General features: G+C 57.3%; 1 protein-coding gene across 2 annotated transcripts; it reads right to left on the reverse strand.

Moving 5' to 3' along the window:
* Positions 1 to 172: 172 nt before the first annotated feature.
* LOC308061672 (fas-binding factor 1 homolog) lies at positions 173 to 16708 on the reverse strand. Of its 2 annotated transcripts, none has more exons than XM_080381988.1 (31): positions 16574 to 16708; positions 16040 to 16120; positions 15683 to 15710; positions 14933 to 14974; positions 14519 to 14609; positions 14003 to 14063; positions 13421 to 13471; positions 13043 to 13187; positions 12426 to 12506; positions 11544 to 11663; positions 10523 to 10676; positions 10161 to 10294; positions 9617 to 9719; positions 9029 to 9421; positions 8298 to 8375; positions 7907 to 8001; positions 7136 to 7194; positions 6316 to 6360; positions 6090 to 6224; positions 5787 to 5887; positions 5159 to 5365; positions 4517 to 4624; positions 4070 to 4209; positions 3662 to 3780; positions 3410 to 3532; positions 2868 to 3053; positions 1929 to 2105; positions 1624 to 1761; positions 1390 to 1522; positions 912 to 1030; positions 173 to 356 (listed from the first exon to the last, which is right to left on the reverse strand). In XM_080381988.1, the coding sequence occupies exons 2-31, from the start codon at positions 16040 to 16042 to the stop codon at positions 273 to 275; spliced, it is 3453 nt and encodes a 1150-aa protein (XP_080238114.1). In that variant the 5' UTR covers positions 16043 to 16120; positions 16574 to 16708; the 3' UTR covers positions 173 to 272. The 2 variants fall into 2 exon arrangements, with proteins under 2 accessions (XP_080238114.1, XP_080238113.1); XM_080381987.1 differs by having other exon boundaries at positions 9029 to 9424.
* Positions 16709 to 18472: the final 1764 nt, after the last annotated feature.

Below are 18472 nucleotides of genomic sequence, written 5' to 3' on the forward strand. Positions count from 1 at the left end.
AGCCAGCAGCGTGGCAACCGAACCCACCCCCACGGTGGCCACTGCCTCCCAGCAGTGCCTGCCAGGTGGCCAGGGACACTGGCCCTGAGGGATGGAGGCCAGACTTCCCAGCCCAGGGATGGATTTCACGCTCTGAACACTCCAAGGTTGCTTTTAAAGAGGACACTTCCTCAGCAGAGAACTGGGATTATTTATTGTTTGTTTTCCTCCACAGCAGCCTCCTGCGGGGACAGGCACAGCCATCCCTTGGGGTGCGTGGGGATGCCACCTCCTCAGCCTGACAGAGATGAAGTGTTGTAGGTTGCTTTCTTCAGGGTGTCCAGGAAGAACTGCTCCTTCTCTAAGAAATCATGGTCCTAAGAGAGGGATAGATGGCACGGATATCAGAGTGCCACAGAAATGGGGTCACAGGCCAGGGTGCTGCTCACGAGTGATGGGAGTATCCCAAACCCTCCTCCGTGCGGCGAGCAGCGGGCAGGTACCCATCTGTGGTAGCCCCCGGGGTGTATGGGCTCCCCACAGAGCCCATAACCTCACACCGAGTGAGGCCCACAGAGGAAGGCTCAAAGAGCATCCCTGCCTGGGGAAGGACCCAGCAGGGAAGCAGGGGGCTGAGGATGGGGACATCATGAAGCCAGAGCCCAGCAGAGCTGGCTTCTGCCACCCAGGGATGGGGCAACGCCATCAAGCCAAGGATGTTATCAACCAGCCTGAAACAAGCCGTGAGGACGCACCAACCCTTGCTGCTGGTATCGCTCTTCTAGGTGCCCACGGCTTCTGCGAGCCCACCCAGCCCAGCAACGATCTCACACCCACCCTGTGGCCGTCAGGCTCAACCCAGGCTTCACCCAGCCCTGCTCCCACCCAGCTGGTCTGAAGCCCTTTCCAGCCCTGGTTTCCCACCACCTCACCTGCTGGGCCCTGTGCTTCAGCAGCAACAATGTGGCGTAGAGCTCGGTGGGGCCAGCCCCAGTGTCCCTGCTACCCCCTGGGCCATGCCAAGGGAGCGCGCTGGTGGGAAGTGGAAAACCTGGAACAAGAGCCCAACCGTGTGGTACCGCTGCCGTTAGAGGAACAGCAGACGGACAAGTGTCCCTTTTTTTGCTGCCTGCATGTCCCTGCAGCAGGGTCCTCCCCAACCTCCCACTGCAAACGGCCTTTAATCCACCTGCCTCTCCCTTCCTGCCCCCTCTGCCCCCTCCTGGCACTGCCCTGGCTCAGAGGTCTCTGCTGAGCTCCTTCAGAGGATGTGAGGAGGCCAACTCACATCTGAGTGTGTGATGAGCCCCCAGGAACATCCCAAGCCTCCTGAGAAGTGGAGTACAAGTGCAACTGGCCCCCAGCATGTCCCGTCCCCCCCCTCCCCCAGCAGCGTGCAGGAAGCCTTACACGGTGTGCTGGAGAGGCCTCTCCTAGGGGCACTGAGGCCCTGGTTTGTGTTCAGCAGCATCGCAGAGTTGGTGGGCAGTTCCTCACGTATCTGTTCGAGCTGTCTCCTCTGGCGAGCCATGCTCAGCCGCTCCTGCCCCATCCCCGGGAGAAAGAGAGAGAAACTGTTGGCAAAGGTTCAGGCCCTTGGCACAGCGGCCCCAGGCCAAGAAGGAAAGGCAAGGGAGTATTTGCCTCGTGAAGACGCTGTTCCTGCTGCTTCAGCTGCTCCAGCTGCTGCTCCATGACCTGCAGCCTCCTCTGGTGCTCGGACTCTATCCTGCACGCCTCTTGCAGGGCTTGCTCCCCTTCCTTGTACTTCTGGGATGAGAGCTGCAAGGCAGAGCAGCTGAGGAGGCTGGGGACAGGGACCCTCGCTGCCCTGGGGCAGGGCTCCTTTGTGCACCCCCTGTTCCCCTCCCAGGACAGCGCTGGGATTCAGCACTCAGGGAGGGATGTGAAACCCCAGCTGTGAATTGCAGCGCAGATGCTTCACTTACCTTGGTCGTGCTTTTAATCTCCTCCTCCTGCTGCTGGATGCGCAGTGTGGCCCTGTTCACCTTCTCCTTCTCCAGCCTCAGCTCCTGCCAGGACTTGTCCAGCAGCTCCCTGTCCCTCACCAGCTGCTCCTCCCTGGTTTTCAGCTCATGGCTCCAGATCTTCAGCTCTGCCTGCTCCTAGGATGGGCATGGGGAAAATCAATGCACTACCTGCCCTATCCTGGACACTATCTCATGTCCCCCCAAGTGATGGGAGAGATCTGCTCCTGTTTTCCTTCTTGTGTTTGCCAGTTTGGGGTGCAGAGCAACACCACCAGGTACCCAACCAATGCTCTCATCCACCCACCCTTGGGCACCAGGGTTGGCAGAGCTGGGATTGTACAGGCGCACACACACACACACACACTCCTTCCCCAGAAAGGACGGAGCCCCTCACCCATGCTACACACTCTAAAACATGCTCAAGGCTTGGCAGTTTGTCAGCAGTGGAAACACCCAGCCTGAATGGTTATTTTCCACCCTGGTAGCCCTCAGAAATGCAGCCCTGCCACAGTCTGTGCCACATATCTCCTCTGGACAGCTCCAGGGGGGAGAACTGGCTCCAAACATGTCCCCATGGCATGGGGAGGTTCTGTTTAACCCACCATGGGGGTTTCCTCTCACCAGACTTACAATGGAGGCGGCTGTGCCTGGTCTGGCTGCCCAAACTCCTCACAGGCAAAGGGGAGAGACAGAGGTGACTGATGCTTCAGTCAACATCTAAAACAGGCTGGTGGAGGCTGCTCCTGGAACAGCCCGATTCTCACCACCGCAGTGATGTCTCTTAAAACTTGTTTTAAACACCTGAAGGCAGGGCTGAACATCTCCCCGGTGGGCAGGACCCATCCGTGAGCTGCCAGGTGGTGCTGGAGGCCACGGAGAGGGGCTCTACTGTGGTACCTTGGCCAGGCTCATGATGGTGCCCTCTCTCTGTGAGTCCATCTTCAGGGCTCGGTCCATGTTGCGCTCCATCTGCTCCTTCCTCAGCTGCTGCTGGGTGTGAAATTCAGCCCACTCGGCTGCCAGCTTCCGTTGCTCCTGCGAGCACTTCTGCATCACGGACTTCTGCTCTTCCAGCAGAGCACTCTGGGGAGCGTTGCCAGAGAGGGAGAGAAGAAGCACTAAGTCCCATTCGCCACAGGATTTTTCTCCTTTAACCCATCTCTGCCGCGCAACATCTAGGGGCTGGTTCAAGCCCATGGTGCCTGGTGTGAACCCTGTCACCGTGAGCTCTGGTCCCGTGTTCCTCAAGAACCAGCACGTGCCATGCGCACACACCGCGGCCTCCTGCATCCGTGAGCCAGAGGGCTGGCCTGACTGCGATTCCCCCTGTGTGAGGCTGAGGAGGCAGAGAGCTGCAGAAGGATGCTGCAGCCCAGCACCCAGCTCTTGCCTCCACCACACAATGCAGTGCAGCCCTGGAGATGTCTGCCCCACCTCACCTTCGCCCTCTCCAGCTCTGCTCGCTCCATGGACAGCTGCTGGGTCATGACTCGCCGCTGCTCCCCCAGTGAGTGCTGCAGTGATTCCACTTTGGATTGCTCTGCCGTTGCCCTCCATCGCTCCTGCGTTCAGACACAGAGGAGACAGATGCTATTCACAACCTCCAGGCCAGGAACCTCCAGTTGGTGAGACACATACCCCATACCCAGACAGGAGGGCCGACCCGGGCAGAGGACACAGTGTGGGCTCACCTGCTCCAGCAGCCGAGACTGCTCACTCAGCCTGGCCTCCATTTTAGCGATCACCTCCTGGAGTCGGCTCCGCTCCTCCTCCATGTCCCTCTGCTGCTGCGATAGCCTGTCCTGGAGCACTTGGGGAGAGGCACGAGCAGCATGAGGCGGGAAGTTCTTCCCTTCTATCCACACCAAGTTCACAGAAAAACTGTGTGTGTTTGTGCTCATCACCCCTGGCACATCCCCAGGACACTGCTTTGTAAAGGGAAGACCCCGAGATGTCCAGTGACCAAGGCAGGCAAGGCTTTGCCAGCCTCAGCTCCCAGCCTCTGGCTGACTCAGAGCAACTTCTCCTTGTTTTCTGGGTACCCCCAGCTCCGGTGGAGACCCCGCAGCCGTTCCGGCACAGAGGAACAGCAGACATACCCTTGAGCTGCTCGTCCTGCTGCCGTACCCCCATGGCCAGCTCCTGGGAGGTGGTGTGGTGTGTGGCCTCCACCTTTCGCGAGAGGTCATGCAAGTTGCTGGAGAACTTCTCCATCCACTCGATGATGCCATTCAGAGACCTGCAGAGAGAAGCGAGGGGAGGGTCACCCCTGTGGGACACACTTCATCTCACCGCAATGGAGAGGGGGATATTTGGTGGCCCAAAGGCCAGGCAGCCCTGCCCTGAACCTCTCTGGGTCACAGCAGAGCAGTAGGAAGATGCAGCTCCTGCTTCCGGGGGGCACTGACGGGTATTACACAGCTCAGCATCCCCGCAGGCAGTGGGTGGGAGAGGGGATGGCCCCTGTTGCCATGGTCCAAGCCTGGTTTGTGTAGGACAGGGAATGCTGTGGCCAGGGACCAATGTGGGAACACAACTGTCAGTACCTGGTGTACGATGTGGCGCTGGTCACTGCATCGATCTCCTGGTCTTTCAGCCGCTTCAGCCGCTGGAGCTGCTCTTCGTGGTCTTTGCGCATCTCCTGGACAGACACCCTGCGGGACACGGGGAAGGAGCCTGCCACAGGCTGGCACAAACCAGTGCTCCCCATGATGGGCACTGTGGGAGAGGCTTGGTTGTGGGGCTGAGAATCAGGTGCCAGGAGCTGAGCTGGCATGGGGGTCTGTCCTGGGGCATTCCACCGACAGGCATCCACATTTGGGATGGGCCCAATCTTGGGGTTATGAGCTCCTCTACCAAAAACTGATTTGTCATTGACCCAAACTATGTGGACATCAGTGACTCACTGAACTCACTGACCTGAATAAAAGAGATTTGGGGGAAGATAAAACATTGGGTTCAGCATCTTTCAAAATACAATGCATTCACTCTGAAACCACGTCTCCAGTCAGATCTCCCTGTGTCCACCTACAAAGCAAATCCCCGTTCCAAAAGGCACCAAGCTGCCCACAACCCAGTGCTTCTGGAGTCTGGTTTCTCCTTTCACCATGTCCCCAAACCACTCCCTGGTTCCTTCGCTGAGACTGTGGGTACCAGCCACACGTGTGTGCCACTTGTGCCACTCTCACCTCTGCAGCTCTTGCAGACGCTCCATCTCCAGCTTGTTCTGCTGCTCCAGCGTGGCCAGGCGCTGCTGGTGCTGCGCCAGCAGCTCTGCCCGTGCCCGCTCCGCATCCTGGCTCTGCAGCAGGAGCTGAGCCATCAGCTGCTCCTTCTCCAGCCGCAGCCTCTCCTCCCGCTGCCCGTAGGTGTCCTCCACCACCTTCACCTGGTTCCTGCCCCGAGAGGTCACAGCCAGGAAGAAGTGTTGCTTCCACAGCAATACCCAGCACTCCCCCCCCCCCCCCGCAGAGCGCACACAGGGGTTTGCGAGCAGATCAGTGTTGCTGTGTGCATGGCGAAACACGCAGACCTGAGCCTTGAACCCTCCTGCTACTGCCCAGTGTGCTGCCTGGTTGGGGGTGCGCTGGCAATGGGACCAGCCCCTCCTCCTTGTCACCCAGGGGACAGTGGTGGTGAGAGTGGACTCCCATGTTGGCTCACCTGTGGGGCTGCTCTCTGCCCCCACCACGTCCACATCGACATGGCTCTGCGCCCACCTGCCCCAGGGGCGGATTTGGGAAGCATCCCAGCACTCCCACCCCAGGAGAGACAGAGCTGTAGGCGAGGAGGGAAGCACAGGTGAGAGGCTGGTACCTGTGGGTGCTCTCAAGGAGATTCAGTTCCTCCTGGTGCCGCTGCTGGAGATTTTCCAGCAACAGTTTGTGCTGTGTCCGCTCCAGCTCCAGCATTCGGACCTGCCAGGCACCCGGAGAGAAAGTCCTTGTGCTGCCCTGGGGACAGAACTCCCACAGCAGCACTTGGTGGCCATAGGCGTCTCTGGACAGGGAGGTTTCACCTCTCTCCCCTGTCACCCTGATGCTATTGGGACAGGATATGGCTCCTTCTCCTCCCTCTGGGTCACCCGTGGTCCCCCATTCAGCAGGCAATGGGGCTCACCTGGCTCTCCAGCTCTGCCACACGGGCCTGGGCGCTCAGCAGCGCTGCCTGGCAGCCTGATGCATCCTCATGGAGCTGGGCTGCGGGAGCCCCCTGCCTCGTCTCATGCTGCAAGCCCGGGGCTGAGAACTCTGCCTACAAGGATGGAGAGAGAAGATCGAGGCCCTTCAGGATCAGTGGCTTTGTGGTGCGGCCATCAGCCTCCAAAAGAAGGCACCTGCCTTACCTGCAGCTGCGGGGCAGCCTGGACATGTGCCCTGGGTGCAGGAACCTGCGGAGACACAGGGATGCTCTCAGGGAGGTAAAGCCCTGGGGAGAACATCTCCTCCTAGCCTGGAAACGGCGATCCATCTCCAGCCTACTGCAGTACCACCCCCACCCCCTCCCCAGCCCAATCCCCGTGCTGGCGTGGGTCCCTTCTCCCCAGGTGACACTCGGCAGCCCCCACCCCAGACACAAGCATGCTGCGCTCTTCCTTCTCTGGGGGCAGAATCAAGGCTGAGACCACAAGCCCTCTGGGAGACAACATGTGTCCCACCACCAGGGCAGGGCGAGGAGCCCAGCTGCATGAGAAGGAGAGGCTTCAAAGACCAAGCAAGAGCTGCCTTCTCTGTGAAAGGCTTCAATTCTCCTTCAGTTGTCTAGAAATAATCTCAGAGCATCTTCAACACTATACTGGGGAAAATCAACTGAAGAAAAAGTCCTTTATCACCTGGAGCCTCTGTTGTCTAGTTAATATAATATGTATATATGCCTGGGGAACTGTGTAAATGCTGCTCAGGCCATGCAGGGCTATAAACACACATGATTTACAAAGCATCCATAGCACCCATGCTTTGGCCTGACAAACGCAACTTGTGGCACCTCAGGGAGCTCCAAACTCTTTGCCTCCATGGACACAGCTTCCCAGAGATGCAAAGTGGGGCACATCCTACCTCAGGCTGAGGGAGCACGGACAGAGCGGGATGGCGGCGAGTCGGCAGCGGAGGGCTCGCGATCGCTGCCCTGATCCTGCACCGCTCGGGGCACGGACCCAGCACACCTACCTGAGTGAGCGGGGCAGGGCCTGGTGCCTCCTGCTTTCCTGGGAATGAGCCTGTAGAGGCTGAAAATTGGACAAGTCCATGATTTGAATATAGCAATGGGAACCATCCCCTCCCAGCAGGATGAGGGCCTGGGTCTCCTGGGCACAGCGATGAGGGTCGCGCTCCGCTCTGGGAGCTGGCAATGGGGGCAGAGGGTCAGACAGGCTTGTCCGTGTCTGCATCCCCACTCCACACACAACGGTGGGACTCTGCTCTGCAGAGTAAATCAAGGGACAAAGCACAGCTCCTCCTCCATCTCCATCACCTAGGGAGGAGACTGGGTCCCCTAAGCCACTTCCAGCGGCCTCTGAACCGGCGCACAGCCACAGCCCAGAGCAGAAGGGGGTCTTTCCAGCACATAGCACTGGTGGGACAAGTGTGGGGGCAGCAAAGGGAAGACAGATGGGGCAGCGTGAACTTATGCACACCCATTGCTCCGGCAAAGCGAGTCCCTCACAGCCTTCCGAAACCCCAAAGGCAGCACTGCGGAGCTCAGTGTGCCCCAGCACACCAGCTGACATGGGGATGGTGGGATCCTGCAGCTCAGCAACCTGCTCCGACAATGGCTGGTCAAAGCCTGGGCAGCATTCATGTGGCCAAGGGAAGTGCTGTGGTTCCTGCCTTTTTTGGGGGGGTTGGTTTTGGGTTTTTTTCAGGGCAGGGAGACCCTTCTCCGCATACCAAACTGTACAAATCTCTGCTGCCCGAACCGTACAACCACAGGAAACGCACCCAAGGCACCGGCATTTCTGGAGGGATGCCCCTTCGCAGGATCCGATGGTTGAACCGAGGCTTGTTTCGTGGTGCTGAGCCAGGGGACCGGCTGCCTGCGTGGGCACAGAGACACAAGTGACGCACAGCAGTGTCACAGCGCAGGGAGAGGCACGCAGACATTATCCCGCTTGGCATTTTTGCAAGTTTAAAGCTTGGCTGTCGCACTGCGATCGAACAGGCAAGGGCCCGACGATCCTTCAGCGCTGCCTTCCTTCCCGGTTACACAGGTCCCAGACCAAAGTGGTCACGGCTGGCTACCAGCCCTCCCCGCTCCCCCACCTACACATGCAGCCGCTTCCCACAGGAATTCTCCCTTGTGGAGGTGTCTGAAAGGTGAAGGAGGCCTCACCTGGAGCCATCTGCACTCGCTGCCTGGTCCTGCGGGACAGCTGCCTGCTGCGGTGCTCCTGTGGGGCTGGCTGGCTGGCTGCAAGCAAAAAACACCCCATGGGGGAGAGCCCAGGAGGCAAGGAAAGACAAGATCCTTTCCCTCAACACCAGTTCCTGCCTTGCAGGTGAAAACCTATCCCACTCAGCTGCGGCAGGATTCAACCTGTTGGCTTCAGAGGGAGCAAAGACACCTCAGAACCTCCATCTCTGGAGGAACACCAGTTCCTCCTTGCTGCATCCACCCCCTTCCCCTGGGCAACATGCCCCTGCCCACGACACATGCGGCTGCTTCTCTGCAATTCGCTTCTGAGTCCCATCCCAATGGCACAAGCCTGAACCTGTCTGTGCCAACTCAGCTGGAGGAGGTGGTTTTCCTGGAACTAGGAGGAACGAAGGGGAAAGAAGGCAGGAATGAGGAGCATGCGTGGAGCTCCTGGGGGTATGCTGATCCAGGACAATCCCACAGGACCTGGGGCAGCACGTGCAATCTCAGCCATGACTAGAAGGAGAGCCCAGAGGTGCGATGGCCCTGCAGGCTGCACCAGTGGGAGAAACCTCTGCGTTATTAACCCAACCCGAGGCAAGAGAGCACTTAAAATGGATTTCTTAAATCCGAGCAGAGGATTTCTGAGATGTCCTGTTGGAGCAGCTGCATGATGGGAGCCCCGTGGCCACCAGCTGTGCTTTTACCTGACAGGAGCGTGGGGATCCAGCCCTCCTTCTGGGGACTCCAAGGGCTTGGCACTTTGCTCCTGAGCCTTCGCCTGTGCTTGGGCTTTCTTGCGAGACAAGGCAGCGCTCAGCCAGTTGTCTTCCTCCAGCGGGTCAGGTTTAGCCAGCGCTGCCTCTGCAGCCGGGAGCTGGCTGGTGGGGCCGGGCTGCTGGGCTGTGCCAGGGCTGGGGTAGCTCACTGCAGGATTGGCTTTTGCTGCAGATGTTGGCTTCGAATCCATAAAATCCTCATCTTTCAAGCCCAGCCAGTCACCTCGAGTCCGGCTGCTCCGCACAGGGCTGTGCCTGGCTGAAGGAGGAGATTTGGAGCGGGGTTCTGGTTTTGGTTCGCTGCTGTTCTCGGCTGGAAACCTGCTGCAAGGAGAAGCAGTCACATACGTGCCTGTGAGAGGACCCCGGGGACCCTGCCCGGGGACCCTGCCCAGGGACCCTGCCCGGGGACCCTGCCCGGGGACCCTGCCCGGGGACCCTGCCCGGGGACCCTGCCCGCTCTGCCGCGGGGGCAGCGTGGCTGCTGGCTGGAGCTCCACACGCAGAGCACAATACCTCACAGGCTGCCTCCTCGCCGGCTGGCCCTTGGGCATGGAGGCCACCGTCGGCTGGTACGCTCCAAAGACAAAATCCTCCTTGTCCCAGCCGTCTTCCTTCTCTGTTCAGACAAGCAGCTTTGAGTCAGCGCCTAGAGGAGCGGCTGTTTGCAAAGACACCAGCCCTCCTCCTCCTCCCCTGCAATTCCCACTGCGATTGCTGCCTCTGGGAAGACACAGCTGGAAACATCTTCCCTGGAAACCTGCGAGCAACGTGTCTCCTCCACGTGGCTGGGAAAAGTTGCTTTGCTGAGAATCAGTCCATGTCCAAAGGCAACTGAGTTACAGCTGCTGTGCAAATGCCCCCAGGCTGCCTCGAAGGCAGGGTACAACACTTTTGCATCAGTCACCTTTGCCCCAGAGCTGACTGGGAGCCCATTAGCCACCCTGCTGACCACTACAGAAAGGGTATTTCCCCTTCAAGGACCTTAGAAATCAATCTCGCCCTCCCAACCAACGCCATCACCTCTGCAGACCTTCCCAGCATCCCTGGCCACGCTCACCTGGCTGCTTTTGGTACTTCTTATCCAGTTTGAACTCTCTGCGTTCTCCTGTGCCTGGCTGTTCCAGGATTTTGGCCACGGAATTTCGTCCCAGCAACTCATCCAGCTTGGAGCGGGCTGGCCGGAGCACCTCTCTGTTGGTGACACAGTGGCAGATAGGTTTCCCTGGGAGGCAGGGCTGTTTCTTGTCACACAGCCTTGCCAGGGTGCTCTGGCTCTTCTCTGTGAAACGAGGCTGCTCTTGCCCCTTTCTGGGACCCACAGGCAGAAGCTCCAGCATCCCCCCCACACAGCATGCTGGCACCATCCCAACGCACAAGCCATCCCCTGCTTTACTCTCACTGCCTCTTCATTGCCCTTACTTTTCTGCCTTCTTTCCCTGCTTCTCAGCTCCTTTTGAGCCACTGCCAAGTCCCAGCGCATGCATCAGGTCGTCATCAGTATCTTCAAAAGTGAGCTCAGCCCTCCTCTGGACCGGGGCCACGGTGTGCAGGGGCATCTGGGGTGGAGGTGGCTCTGTGGATGGGATCACACATGGTAAAGGTTTGATCAGGGCTTTTTTTTTTTTTTTTTTTTTTTTAAACAGGAGATCAAAGCATCCCTGCCTGCTCTTATCTCTCAGGACCATTTAAAAAGTAATTTTTAAGATCAGCGAACAGATCTCACAGCAAGTAACACAGCGGCAATGCACTACTGCCTGGTCTGCAACCATGCATCCACTGCTGGGACACTGCTGGGTGCCACTGACACTGGGGTTTCCAGCTCTGGATAACGCCAGGAGCTTCTTTAGCTTTGAAAGTTTCCAGTCAGATAATTCCTGTCCCCTTTTGCCTAAAGTCCCTCTCTACCAACACACCTTAGACCTTGCCCTAACCCACCAGCTGCTACTTGCATCCAGAGTAGATTTATCAGGGTGAAAGGTGATTTTAGGGGACCCTCAGACCCATTAGCATCCCTGCTGCAGGAACAAGAGGGACAAGTGCCTGTAACACAGCCACAGCTGGATCCCACCCAGAGGTGCCCCAGTTGTGGTGTGGCACGGACTGGTGCTGCTCTCAGACACGCAAATCCTGACCCAGAAAATTTGTTCTCAGTTGGCAATGCGTGCAGAACGGGCTGGATGAGGTCAAAGGTAAGATCAGAGCCTCCATTCCTGGAAAGGAAAGCTCAGCTCCATAATCTGCGGCGCACTGCAAGTATCAAGCACTTGGTGAGCTGTGGCACAATTAACCCTGTTACCAAGCTGCTCTATAAATTACGTTACTGGCTAATAAGAGGTAGGACTAGGTGGCTTTCAATGTAATCATTTTGGATCTCACACAGACTAATCCATGCTGCTGATTTATGTAATACAAAGAGGATGCACTGAGCAACCCCACTTACCTTTCTCTTTGCTCTGTTCTGGTTTTTCCTCAGAGCTGCTTTTAGCGCCTGTTGGAGCTGGTTTCTTGGGAGCATCCTGCTCCTCGTCAGACAAAAGTCCTGCCAAAGGATCATCTAAATCTGGGAATTACCCAGCAGGTACAGGAAAAGAGAATAACAAAACAAACAAACAAACGCAACGTTATTTAGAAGAAGAGTTCTGCACTACGCCAGCCACTGTTCCCCACAACGTGCACGTGGGGACAGCAGAGTGTATCTGCCCAAAGCCATGAGCGCGGGTCCTGCACGGACCTGGGATACCCTTGAGTCTCCCTGAACTTCAAACACTCAAAGACTTAGATTTCCGTTCAGTTTTTCCACGTTTTCATCCTCCCGGAAGAAAATAACTCAAAAATTTGGGTGCTTTAATGCCTGAACACAGCTTAGGCAAAGAAAAAGGGGAGAAAGGCCACCTAAATCACCTAAAGCCCATTAGGGTTGTTTTTTTTTTTAACAGATTTTAACAGATCCTGATCTTTGTTAAAGCACAGGCTTTGAGAACCAGATTTCAGCTGTGCCAGGAAACCACTCCCCTGTTCAGAAGCTGGACAGAATCCCCCCTGACACAGGGGCTCCCAAGTGTTACAATCATTAAAAACCAAAGCACATATAAAAATGCAAATGCCCCCAGGAATCACCCCCCAGTCCTGTCCTGGGGAGGGCCTCGAATGCAGAGGTTTTTTTCCCTTTGGTCACCTCTGAAGGATTACATTTGCACTAGCATCATAGGGGTGAAGGACTCCGTATCTTATTAACCAGTCAAGCCTCCAGCTAACCGACGAGGCAAAGAGCACGGGCAGAGCCCCCAGTGCCCCCCCGCAGCCGCGTGAAGAGAGATCCCACCTTCAAAGTTAAATTTCTTGTTGTGTCGGGGAGCGGCAGGGGATGAGAGCGCCTTCTTTTCCATCGCAGGCACTTTCTCTCCTAGAAAGAGAGGCCACGGCTCTCAGAGACAAGGTACTGCAGAAATGCCCCGGTCCCACCCTAGCTAAGGGTCGCTTTTTGGGTGGCAGCCCCCTAAAAGCACCCGCTGTGATGGACAGACCCCCCCACAGCCCCGCCAGGTGCACATCTCTCCGGAGGGGTCTCCTTGCAAGCAGAGGAGAAAAGGGCCAGGGGAAGATCAGGGCACTTTAGGGGCTGGCAGATCTGAAATGCAGCTCCTCTGGCTCTCCTTGCCCCCAGAGCAGGGGGCTCCCCACCAGAAACACTTTGCACCGCCCCAGGGAACAGCCGAGTGGTGTTTGGTGGGAGGTGGCAGCGGCTGCTGGTGTGAGTGACGTCCAGGGATCTCCTAAGGGATAACACATGGCCAGAATAACACTCCCGCAAAAAGCAACCAGGAAAAGCATTTTAGGGAACAAATCCACTTTTTGCTCCGTATCCCAGATAAGGATAGGAAAATATCCCTGCTCGTTTACAATCAGGGTGTGAAAAGAATAGCAGAATCTCCTTTTTACCTTCCTCAGGAGCTACCAGCTTCCCTGTGTTTTTTACTCCTCCTCCCAAGGAGTCACATTTCCCAGGACCTTTCACAGTTGCCTTCCCTGGCCCAGAACTGGGTTTCGGGATTCCCAGGAGATCAGCTTCCATGTCATCCATATCCTGGAAAGCAAGAGGACAAGGATGGGGAGCAGGGTGAGAGCTGCTTCTCCCTTCGGAGGCTGGTGCTGGAGGCCATGGCAGCGCGCTGGGGCGGAGATGGAGGGGATGGATGGAGATGGAGGGGATGGATGGAGATGGAGGGGATGGATGGAGATGGAGGGGATGGATGGAGATGGAGGGGATGGATGGAGATGGAGGGGATGGATGGAGATGGAGGGGATTTAAGGACTTGCCTTCAGGGTCTGCAGCACAGCTTGTGGGTCTGTGTCGGAGACACTGGATCCCTGCATGCCAGGGAGGGGAGACATCAGAGGGGAAGAGATTTTTGGAAACTCCTCACCCCTTACCCCATATCCCTTGATATCCGTTTTATGAGATAGAAGAATACATGCCCAACTCCTCCTGGTGTCCTCCTCTCTGGAAACCCCCTGTGCCCCAATTCCTTTGCTGAGATCCTGCTGCCTTTAGGAGAAGCATCAGGAAAACCCAATGCCGTTGCTCTGGGTGAAGGTCCTTCCTACAACACTTTACCCAAAGTGCACGCAGGAAGGCTGGGCTGCAGCAGCACATGCCCCCCAGCTTTGCTCCATCTCACCCAAGGCACCAGGAAGCCCTTCTTCCACCACCACCCCCGCCCTGTCCTGTCTTCCCCACCCCACTGGGATGCTGGAGAGGGGTTACCTCTTCAGCCAGACATCACAGCTCATCGCTGGCATGCCACTGCTGACCTGGCCGGGGTGATACCGCCGCAACCTTGGCCCGGCTCAGCCCCAGCCCTCGGGACTCCCAGGCTCTTTCCTGAACCTTGGACTCACCTCTGCAGAATTTATGTCCTTCGCAGGGAGTCTGTCGAAGAAATCATCTTCTAAAATGGACCTATGACACAAGCCCGGGGGTTAGCAGCACCACACGTGAGCTCGGCCAGTGTGTCCAGGGACAGCCAAGCCAGGCCAGGCAGCGGGAGGCAGAGGAGACCACACAGGGCTGCCACACCAGCCGCATCGTACAACGCAGAAAATGAGGCTAAAATAGCACTGGGATAAAGGACAGCAGTGCTGGGACTGCTCTATTTAAGCAACTGTTACAAAGCAGATTTACAGAAGATGTACAGGGCTGGGAGACACCCAACTCTTGCTGGAAAGCTTCGGGCTCTGGGCTCCCAGTTCCCAAAGGCATCGCAGAAGATAACTCGCCTTCCCAGGCAATCACTGTTGGGGCAGGGAGGGAGGTGGAAAAGCCAAGGATGGGGCAGATCAGAAGGATTTGGGGAGGACAAAGAGATCTTCAAGTGAGATCTCTCACAGGAGAGGCTGTGTCTGAAAGGCACTCACTTCTTTCTGGCCTGCAAGCCAGTGTCCTGGGCTCTCCTACTGCTGCCCACAGCCGGCTGGGAAGCTTTGGCAGATTTAACAGAGGTTTCATCTGGAAACAAGACAGGGAGAGATGAGGATGATGGACACGGGCATATTCCTGACCTAGGCACTCCAAAGGGGGATCTGCTGTCTACCCCGGGGCCACAGAGGCTTTTAATCAGAGGTGAACTTCACTTTGCCTCCCCAAAAGCTGATGTCCAGCCTATTCAATGGCCTCTGACTCCGAGAAGCCCTGCTCCCTGCTCCATCCCCTCCTCACAGCTGGAGCCCCCTTGCAGATCAATGGCTGTTGCACCAGCACCTCCTGCTCCCAGGAGGGGAGTAAGAATAGAAGGACGCTGCCCTTTCAGCTGAGAAGAAGGTTCGTTTTACCATCATAGCCCAGGAGGTCACCAAGCACATCATCGATGGAGCCTGAAATGAGACAAATTAAGCTGTTGAGGCAGGTGAGCTCACCAAGCAGGCATAGGAAAGCTCCCAGTTTCAGTATGGCTTGCTCTTTGGAAATCTGCTAGAATAAAGTTTTGGTCTTAAGCATCATCAGCATCAGGCCTTCCTTGTCAGTCTAGAGAGAACTGCCAGGACCTGATCAGTATTTTGTGGATAAAAAATTTAGCTTCACTTAGCCAGAAATGGGGTATCTTTATCAAATGAACCAGCTGCTTTGTATTCAGTTAGTCACTGGCCACAAGCAGCACTTAACCTGTGAGCTCTCACCCCGCAGGATCTCGAGTCCCTGGGCAACCCCAAAAGCACTGCTTCAGTATCAGGGGCTGCAAGAGGCCTCCAAACAGTATCCCTCCAAACAGGGATAAGGTGATGGGAAGAACTGAAACAAATGCTTACATTCTCCCCTGAATTTGGGAAAGCCCACAAGAAAGGAATGTGGGACCTCAATAAACAAATCCGCTTGATGTGAGAGGCAGGTGAAAATCTCTGGTTCAGGAACGACATGATGATGCACTCAACCATCTGCAGCTTTCAGACAAGGATCATGAAACATTTCAGTAGCCGGGACTGCCACCTGAGAGTGTGTCCCCCCCCCCGCCCTGCCCCAGGCATTCCCAGCAGATCGAAGCACCTACGGACAGCAAAAGGAAAGCCTGCAGCATATGTACGTACCTCTTAAACTTTTCTTGGGTTTTGTAGCCTGGGGAGAAAGAAAAATTCCCTCATTAGAAAATGAAGCAAGTCTGTCCTGGACTTTCTCAAAACACACTAAAGCCAGAGGCAGGTTTCTCCAGAGCATCCCATAAACAGCAGCGAGGCCCTCCTCCTGCCCGTGCTGTTTGGGAAATGACACGTGAAATGCAGAACTACAAAGGTATTTCCAACTTCAGAGACACGGGTGAGCACAGCCCCTCCCGACTGCCAGCTGGGCAGGACCCTCCAGCCCTTGGGATCACTTCTGCCTCCAGGCAGAGCTGCCAGAGCATCAGATCCGGATTTCCCAGCCCCGCACCGCAGGGCCACGCTCACCATCAGCGTCCGTTTACGGATTCTTCTTCCACGTTGCAGGGGGACCCGGCACCACTGGTCACATCCACACCAACCTCCTGCCTGAAGGGAGAGGAGGGTTCCCCGATGTGCCACCACGGCCGGAGGCACCTCTCCCACAGAGATGTCCCTCTCCGGCTCGGGGGGCTGCAGCCTGCCAGGCTGGCTCCGCGCCGCGCCCACCCCCCGAGCCCCTCTCAACAAGGCTCCATTTGAGTCTGAAAAACACCCCCCCCCCCCGCTCCCCAAACCGGCTTCGTGCTCCTGCAGCCCGGGGGGAACATCACACCCCCCCCAGGGAACCAGGGAGGGTGAAGGTTCCGGCCGCCCCCGACCCCAGCACAGCCCGGGGGGTCCCGCTTAGCCCAGAGCCTGCGGAGCAGCCAGGGGCAGAGGGAGGGAAACCCCCCCACGCACCCCCCCTTGGGTCCGGGGCACCCGCGGGGACCTGGGACAAGCAAAGCGCTGCTGGAGGCGAGGGGTGCGCGGCCCGGAGGCGCGGAGCCCCCCACTTACCGCTCAACCGCCCCCCGGCTCCGCCTCTGCGCATCCCGTTGCCATGGCGCCCGCTGCCCCCTGACCCCGGCGCCCCGCGCCAGCGCCCGCCAGACCCCGAGCCCGCAGCCCCCCAGGGCCGAGCGCGCAGCCCCCCGAACCCGCAGCCCCCTCACCCCCAGCCCCCCGAGCCCGCCCCCGCAGCCCCCCAGCCCGCACCGGCAGCACGCCGGACACCCGCCCCCGGAAGGCCGCGGCTCACCCGGCCCGGCCCGGCCCCTCCCCCCCGCGGGACGATGGGATGTGTAGTCCCCGCCGGGCCCCCGGAGCTGGGGGTGCCCCCAGCGCTGCACCCCCCGCACGAGGGGCTGAGAGCGGCTGCGGTGCCCCCGGCCACCCCCAGCACGTGCCCTGGCACAAAGCGGGGCTTTAACGCCCTGGCCTGGTGTTTAATTGTTGTTAATTGGCGCCAACAAGGAGCAACGCCAGCCCTCCTTTCGAGACCCCCGGGCACCGGCGGGAGCACAAGGAGCCAGCCCCAGGCCAGGCACCGGGGGATTACAGCCCCCAGCCCCGCCATGGGGCACCCAGCGCCCAGCCTCCTGTGGAGCACAGCAGGCTGGGCGCAGGAGACCCCGGCAGCCCCCCCCGGCAGCCCCCCCGTGATACCCTGCCAGCCACACCGCCGATTGGAGCTCATCCCTGCAGCCCATTTTTTTTATTTATTATTAGCACCCATCTCTCCGAAGAGGTGAGATTGAGCATCTCCTCCCCACAGCAGCCCCTGCGGCAAGGGGCACTGCTGGGAGCAGCGCATTGCGAACACGAGGTCAGGTTTAAAAAATAAATTCACGTTTCCCAAAGCTGGCTGCAGGACAGAGCCAGGCCTGCTCCTGCCTTTCTCTTGTACTTGAGTTGGCACTTCCAGAAAATCCCTGGGGAAACGCGTGGCTTTGAGATATTACACCCTGCGGACCCCCCAACCACGCAAGCTGCCAGCCATGAAGATGGGCTCCTTCTAAAGTCTCTGCCAAAAGGTGGCACTTTTTTAAACGACTCCGTGGCTCAAATCAAGACAGGTAACTGTGGTCACAGACCGCGTCATGACCCGACACCAAAATCACCAACACTTGAGCAGAAGAGGCTCAACACTTGTGGAAATGGTACCGACATTTTGCCCACAACCGACGAGTCCCAGCGAGGACGCAGGGCCATTTGACAGCGTTTAAACTCTGCTGACCATCAGACACTGCAAGTCACACCAGACGCTGGCATTCAGGTATCACCTCACCCCCCAACAGCAGTAAGACGACAAAACGCGTACAATACCCTCACCAACAGCAAAGAAGCACAGCACGTGCTGTTATATCACTACCAACTCCAAAAAAACAGGGGGAAACAATTTCTTAAAGAAAGACCTTCTATGAATTAAAGCTTCCGCTGCCAAACACCATTTTTAAATCTTCGCTGCCGGCAGTGATCTGGTTTTGCCCGCCTATGAGCCATAATAACACCGAGCAACACGCCACAGAGCGCTCCGCTCTCTGCCAGTTTAATTTCTGCCTTGGCTGTGAGCAGCAGCGGAGGCAAGGGTAACTGTTGGACTGGGCCGGCTGCCCCAGCCCACTGCAGAGCAAAGTCAGAAAGGTCGGAGTGGAAATAAGACAAATAAAATCCAACTAAGGTCTTCTGAACATTCTACTTCACCCGTTACTTTAAATGAGATCCACTGAAGGCAACGCATGAAAGAGAGACATTTTGTCTGAAAACACATTTTTTTTGTAATTTATTAAATCTGTACATTTAGCTAGTACTGTTCTCATTAACATATTTTTAACCTGCTCCTCCATCATCCCTGCCCAGGTCAGCAGTCTGCCCTACTGAATAAACGAAAGGCCAAGCCCTAGCCCTTTGCCTCCT

Source organism: Falco punctatus (genome assembly GCF_963210335.1).
Source record: "Falco punctatus genome assembly, chromosome: 1".
Taxonomy (NCBI): Eukaryota; Metazoa; Chordata; class Aves; order Falconiformes; family Falconidae; genus Falco; species Falco punctatus.

What these genes read in the sequence shown, in the direction of transcription:
- LOC308061672 (XM_080381987.1), bottom strand. An exon ending in GCGAGTGCAGATGGCTCCAG is followed by an intron (nt 8,002 to 8,297) that starts GTGAGGCCTCCT and finishes GTGCCCACGCAG; the next exon opens with GCAGCCGGTCCCCTGGCTCA. An exon ending in CAGAGCTGGAGAGGGCGAAG is followed by an intron (nt 3,054 to 3,409) that starts GTGAGGTGGGGC and finishes AACGCTCCCCAG; the next exon opens with AGTGCTCTGCTGGAAGAGCA.